General features: G+C 48.1%; 1 protein-coding gene across 1 annotated transcript in view; it reads right to left on the bottom strand.

The window, feature by feature from the left end:
• Positions 1–7,068, bottom strand: part of VARS (valyl-tRNA synthetase) — a 13,711-nt gene that overhangs the window by 6,112 nt on the left and 531 nt on the right. Inside the window, exons 2-9 of the mRNA XM_005859920.2 lie at positions 6,956–7,068; positions 5,564–5,698; positions 5,330–5,468; positions 4,362–4,486; positions 4,173–4,257; positions 3,875–3,975; positions 3,657–3,784; positions 108–272 (exon numbers count right to left, since the gene is read on the bottom strand). Of these exons, the coding sequence (XP_005859982.1) occupies positions 108–272; positions 3,657–3,784; positions 3,875–3,975; positions 4,173–4,257; positions 4,362–4,486; positions 5,330–5,468; positions 5,564–5,698; positions 6,956–7,068 (991 nt within the window). The remainder of the gene's footprint in view (positions 1–107; positions 273–3,656; positions 3,785–3,874; positions 3,976–4,172; positions 4,258–4,361; positions 4,487–5,329; positions 5,469–5,563; positions 5,699–6,955) is intronic.

Below are 7,068 nucleotides of genomic sequence, written 5' to 3'. Positions count from 1 at the left end.
CGCGAGGACCCCTCATTCTCTGAAATGGACCTCGTCCTGAAGCCACCGACCCTCAGCCTCTGTGAGAGGTTCTGTGCAGCCTGTGACCAGGGCTGCTGCACACTCACTCCTCCTTCCACTTCCAGACCTCCCGCAGAAAGGCCTCGCGGCCCAGCTGGTGGCGGGTCAGCCCCTGCTCGCGCCAGAGCTTCTTCTCCACGACCACCTGCGTGGCAATGCCTGCGTGGTCACAGCCGGGGTTCCACAGGGTGGTCTCCCCGCGCATGCGGTGCCTGTGGGAAGAGCGCCGAGGGCGGCAGTGAGTGGGCGGCAGGGCTGGCACCTGGAGGGGCTTTGGGGGAAGAAGTCAGTGGGCTCGGGAGGGAAAGGGCAGTGGAGAGGGACCCCAATTCTAAAGTTTCAGTCTGGGGAGGACATGGCAAGGATAGCCAAAGCAATTTGGCAAAAGAACAAAGAGGAGGCTCCTGCCCAACTAGATAGCAAAACATATGAGAAAATTATGATTATTCAAGCAATTAGTTACAACATAGGAACAAAGTTACAGATGAAAGGGAACAAAACAGTGACTGGAAACAGATCCAAGCCAATTTAGTATCTGTCCTGGGTGGCATTTCCTATCAGTATGAAAAAGGAAAACAATTCAAAATTTTTTTGGAACTAACTACTTAGTTGGAAAAACATCTCCCTACTTCCCAATATTCACGAAAATAAATTATAGCCAGCCCTGGTCGGTGTTTCTCAGTGGTTACAGTGTCAGCTCCAGCACTGCAGGGTCACGGGTTTGATTCCCAGTCAAGTGCACGTACCTGGGTTGCAGTTCAATCCCTGACCCGGTCGGGGCATGTATGGGAGGCAACCAATTGATGTAAGAGGGAGACATTGGTTTCTCTCTCTTTCTCCCTCCCTTCCATTCTCTCTAAAAATCAATGGAAAAAACCCTTAAGTGAGGATTAACAATAAATAAATAATTTCTAGTCAGATTAAAGAAATCAATATAGAAAAACAGAACTATAAGAAAAGTCTCAGAAAATGACATCGTTTTCCAAAAATTAAATAAAGAAGTCAGTAATACAGGTGGCCATGTGTGTAACTTTGAGGCAGGAGAGGCCATCCTAAACCAGACACGCAGGATGAAATCTAAGAACATCGTCGAACCGATTACAGCAAAACGCAAAACCTCAGAACAGCAACACCTCTCAGTGAAGTTAAAAAGCAAGTGGTAGCCCTCGCTGGTTTGGCTCAGTGGAGAGTTCAGTGGATAGAGCGTCGGCCTGTGGACTGAAGGGTCCCAGGTTCGAGTCCAGTCAAGGGCACATGCCCAGGTTGCCGGCTCAATCCCCAGCAGGGGGTGTGCAAGAGGCAGCTGATCGATGATTCTCTCTCATCATTGATGTTTCTATCTCTCTCTCTCCCGTCCTCTCTGATGGGAGGACGGGAGAGAGAGAGATAAATATATTAAATCAATAAAATATATTAAAAAAATAATAAAAATAAATCAATGCCATGGATATTTGTAGAAAAGCACCCTATTCTCTGCTGGAGGAAGAAAAAGAAAAAATATAGCTATTCAACTCGTTTTTATAATGTCTTATTGGTGGAGATATTTAAAGCTGCATTTCACATTATTTTATTTTCACATCTTTTATTCTAAAATATTGATATAAATCTACTCCATTTAAGCAATGGTAGTTTCTAACATCTTATTTAAATCATGTTCAGTAGAAAAAATGTGGCTACCCTAAGAGTTTTGTAAGAAGTGTTAACTCTATTCTCATGTAAATAACTTGGCCATTCTTGTTATATGTATTTAATAAAACTCTTTGCCAGCTCTCAATTCCTTGCAAAATACTAAATCTGACATTATCCCCCAATACCCAGAGCAGTGCTGGCCTGAAATATTTTTTGATTAATTAATTTAGTAATTAATAAATATTTTTTTATTAAATTAATTTAGGAAACTAGAAAAATGTCTCAAAACTTAAAATATAATAAATAACCCTGGTTTCCAAAGATAAAAAGTTGTTTTAAAATGCTTTTTTAAAAAAATGTTTTTATTGATTTTAGAGAGAGGAAGGGAGAGCGAGAGAGAGAGAACCATCAATCGGCTGCCTCCTGCACATCCCCTGCTGAGGATCATGTACCCTGACCAGGAATGGAACCAGTGATTTTTGGGTGCATGGGACCTTGTTCAACCCACTGAACCACACTGGCCAGGACTTAAAATACTTTTTAAAGGAATTTGTCACCTAGAATATTAACTCTATATCTGTTAACTAATTAAACTATTGACAGTGGGGCAGGTTGATAAAGCAGGAGGAGGGAAAGCAAGTGCTAGAACAGGAGTAAACATTTACAATATATAACAAATAAAAAAACAATACCCAGCCTGGCCAGCGTGGCTCAGTGGTTGAGTGTTGACCTATGAACCAGGAGGTCACGGTTCGATTCCGGTCAGGGTACATGCCTGGGTTGTAGGCTCCGTCCCCAGTGTGGGGCGTGCAGGAGGCAGCCAATCAGTGATTCTCTCTGATCATTGATGTTTCTATCTCTCTCTTCCCCTCCCTTCCTCTCTGAAATCAATCAAATTATATATAAAAAAAACAATACCCAGATTATGTAAAGAATCATCCAACAACCAATTAAAGAAGAAGAAAACAACAAAGAATCAATCAATAGAAAGATGGGCAAATGATAGAGACGCACAGACAGTTCACATAGGGGAAACCAGACCGGCCCAGACATAGGAAGCGGCACAGCTCACTGGCAATCAGAAATTACATAGGTGCCATTTTTTTTGTCCATCTTAGCAAAATGAAGATAATGCCCAGAGTTAGCAAGGCCACGGTAAACAAACATCCTCACAGGGAGATGAGTGGTAAAGCTGTTTTGTAGGGCACCGTGGCGCTGCGGTTTGTGCTTAACACAGGCATGCCCCTCTGACCGAGCAGTTTCACTTCCTGGTAGCTACGCCACAGAAGCGTCTCTGTGCCTGAGGAAGCTTGTGCAGGAATGTGCATTCAAGCGATTTTCAGCAGAGAAAAATTAGAAACAACCATTAATTTTATTTTATTTATTTTTTTAGAAAGTGACTCTATATGGCATAGTCACAGTATGGAATGCTACAGGGCAATGAAAGAGAATGAGGTCAGTCTTTGGATAAGGGTAAGGAAAGATCTCTACGACAAACCATTCAGTGTAAGAAGAAAGCTGAAGAATAGCATGGCAGAAAAAAAAATCCACCCGAAAGAAAACTATAAATTTCTATGGGTACATGTACCTATGAGTAATAGACAAGAAAGATCTAGAAAGATCCACAAAGTGATAACAAAGGCTAAGCCTTGGGAAGTAGGTCTGGAGGGGGTTATCAAGGAGACTTGAAGTTTTACATTTCTTACAACAAGAATATTTCACATATTTCTTGTTTAATTCAAAGTAATATGATTTCTAATAGCAAGAGGAGGGAGAGAAGTGTTGGTTATTGACCAGGGGAGGATGCTACTAGCAAGTGATCAGAGGGGAGGGAATGACAGAGAGAAGTGTACCACCACCAGGGGGCAGAGCTGAGGGCCAGAATGGAAGGAGAGAGGCAGGAGGGCCTTCAGGGAAGAGAAGGGAAGGAAGCCGAGGGAAGCAGTTGGGAGAGGACAGGAGCTCACCATCGGGTCAGGGAATCCTGGATGGCGTTGGTGAGCGCGTGGCCCAGGTGCAGGGAGCCTGTCACGTTTGGGGGTGGGATGCACATCATGAAGACGCCCCGTGGATTAGGTGCTGACACGCTGGAACGCTATGGGGGAGGAAGGATGGGCACATGCTAAGACTCCATGTCACCACTCCCAGGCCCTCCCCCTCCAGCCTGGGTGGCAGTGCCACTCACTCCATACTCTGGCTTAAAGAAGCCCTGCTGCTCCCACCACGGATACCAGGCTGCCTCCACGTACTGAGGGCTGTAGGAGTCGGGCATAGTGCCACTGATATCTGGGAGAGAGGAAGGCAGGCATCAGTGTGGAGGCTGGGCCGGTGGGAAGAGGACGGTGGACCAGCAGAGAAGGGCCTGGGCCTCTGCAAATCTTCACCAAGAAAAGTGGTGGCAGCAAGGACAAGCATGAAGGGCAACAGGAGCAGCAGCAGCTGAGGAGGGGGGAGGTAAGGGGGTCCCTCCCCCGACCCAGTACCTTTCTTTTCCCCAGGTGGGGTTGGGAGATCATAGGTAATAACTCCAGGATCCCGCTTCTCCCTCTTCTCTGGTTTTGGCTTCTTCTGCTTGGGAGGGAAAGATATAGACTCAGACTCAGAGATCAGCCTCTCCCCTTGCCCCCACCATGACACCAGCATCCTGTTCAGCTCTCCCCTTAGCCTCTCACCTCCCTGGGCAGTGGTTGCTGCTGTTGGATCTTCTGCTTCTGTTGGAATTTCTCTAGCTTCTCCCGTTTCTTTGCCTCTTTCTTCAGTTGAGCAGGTGTCTTTGGAGGTGCAGTGACCTCAGGGCCTGGTGAGAGGCCCAGAAATGCAGACTTAGACGCTGAGGCCCTCTGTGAAGGTGCTGCTGTGTCTCAGACGGTCATTCCAGCTGCCCAAGGGCTTCCCCATGCTGACCTCCCACCTTGCCCTCCCGCAGGCCCCTGCTCAAGGGATTCTGCATTCTAAGATAAGAAAGTGAGCTGCATGGGAGACCGCGAGGAACCCTCCCCTCCCACCTCCCCCTTCCTTACCCGGCTGTTGGAAGAGAGGCCTGGCCCCTGAATACAGAACCACCTCTCCCAGCACGGCCCGGAATTCTGGCTGCTGGACACAGGTGATGAACCAGCGAGTGACATTACCCCAGATCCGGCGCACACAGGGATCCAGGACCTGGGAAGGGGAAAAGAAATCAACTACCCTTAGTCACCCTTTAGTGAGGCCAGAGAGGAACTGCCCCTATTCCTCCCCAGGCCCGAGTGACTCACATATCGGAAGGGCAGCAGCAAGGCTGTGACAGCCGCCAGGTCAGCCAAAGTGGGAGCCTCCCCGGCCAGGTAGGTGTGCTGCCGAAGCCACTCTTCCAAGGGGCTCAGGGCCCTTCCCAGGGCCCCCAGTGCAGCCTAGCCGGAAGGGGAAGGGATATGAGACAGGGCTTGGCCTCCTTCCACTCCCACAAATCATGACCTCTGGGCCAGTTTCATCTTCTTTGAAATGGTCATAATAAAAAGAAGCCCTGCCCTAGCCAGTTTGGCTCAGTGGATAGAGTGTTGGCCTGCAACTGAAGGGTCCCAGATTCAATTCCGGTCAATAAGAAAGTGAGCTGCATGGGAGACCGCGAGGAACCCTCCCCTCCCACCTCCCCCTTCCTTACCCGGCTGTTGGAAGAGAGGCCTGGCCCCTGAATACAGAACCACCTCTCCCAGCACGGCCCGGAATTCTGGCTGCTGGACACAGGTGATGAACCAGCGAGTGACATTACCCCAGATCCGGCGCACACAGGGATCCAGGACCTGGGAAGGGGAAAAGAAATCAACTACCCTTAGTCACCCTTTAGTGAGGCCAGAGAGGAACTGCCCCTATTCCTCCCCAGGCCCGAGTGACTCACATATCGGAAGGGCAGCAGCAAGGCTGTGACAGCCGCCAGGTCAGCCAAAGTGGGAGCCTCCCCGGCCAGGTAGGTGTGCTGCCGAAGCCACTCTTCCAAGGGGCTCAGGGCCCTTCCCAGGGCCCCCAGTGCAGCCTAGCCGGAAGGGGAAGGGATATGAGACAGGGCTTGGCCTCCTTCCACTCCCACAAATCATGACCTCTGGGCCAGTTTCATCTTCTTTGAAATGGTCATAATAAAAAGAAGCCCTGCCCTAGCCAGTTTGGCTCAGTGGATAGAGTGTTGGCCTGCAACTGAAGGGTCCCAGATTCAATTCCGGTCAAGGGCACATGTCCAGGTTGCGGGCTCGATTCTCAGTGTGGGGTGTGCAGGAGGCAGACGACCAATGATTCTCTCATCATTTCTGTTTCTATCTCTCTCTCCCTCTCCCTTCCTCTCTGAAATCACTAAAAATATATTTTTTAAAAATATATATCTTAAAGGGGCACCCACTTGTGGCCCCTTTGTTGCTTCATTCATTCAGAAAATTCCTACTGAACACTTATCAGTTGCAATATACTAAGTACAAGAAGTTAAAGATTACATAAGGCAACACAATAATTGCTTCAACAATATTTGTTAAGCACCTACTACATGCCACATAGCTCTCTAAGGAACAAGGAGAGAATTTGAACAGGGCCCCTGACCTGATGGGAGTTTACATTCTAATTGGGAGACAATAAATGAACAAATATATAATACATTACCCTATTTTTACCCTTAAGTGCTATGAAGATAAATTTAAAAAAATAAAAAATAAAATAAATCAGGTTAAGGAATTCCAAAGAGGGGCCTCTATTTCAGATAGTATAATCAGGGTATGAGGGAGCCAGCAGGGTCTAAGTCACATATTCATTCATTCATTCATTCATTCAAGAAATACTAAGTATGTACCCTGTGTGTGATAAGGACCAGAAGGCACAGCCCCACTCTGGAAGGACTTGGTTACAATCTGGTGTGGTTCTCTCTCCTCTGCCTTCCCCCTCATTTCATGTCTCCCCCACCCCCATCCTTATCTCTCCTGGCCCTACCTGCCTCTTCTCATCTCTCCCTCACCCACTTTTCCCCTACAGTTCACAGTAACTTCTATTGTGGGTTTCAGACTCATCAAACTTTTACTCACTCCAAAGCGCCTGGCACTAGACCATGTGCTCTGCACACGTCTTTTAATCTTCTCAACATGAAAACTAAAGTTTTCAGAGACAAAAGGAAGACCAAGGCTCAGAGAGGTTATCAGGTGGCAATCTGGGACTTGATCAACCTTTTTCCTCACCGACACACTATCGCTGTCCCATTACCCATCCCAACTCCTGCTTCCTTCTCCTCCCCCTCCCGTCCGTCTTCCCCACTCACCTGGGGGTCCTGGACGGAGCCGCGCAGTCCCAGGGCGGGCAGCGTTGCCCCACAGGCAGCTGGTACTAGCTCCGTGTCGGCGTAGCTGACCCACTGTTGGACGAGGACGGCGG

The sequence above is a fragment of the Myotis brandtii genome, unplaced genomic scaffold (genome assembly GCF_000412655.1).
Source record: "Myotis brandtii unplaced genomic scaffold, ASM41265v1 scaffold130, whole genome shotgun sequence".
Lineage (NCBI taxonomy): Eukaryota > Metazoa > Chordata > Mammalia > Chiroptera > Vespertilionidae > Myotis > Myotis brandtii.
Note: the sequence above shows the minus strand (reverse complement) of the source record. Positions and strands in the feature narration are given on the sequence as shown.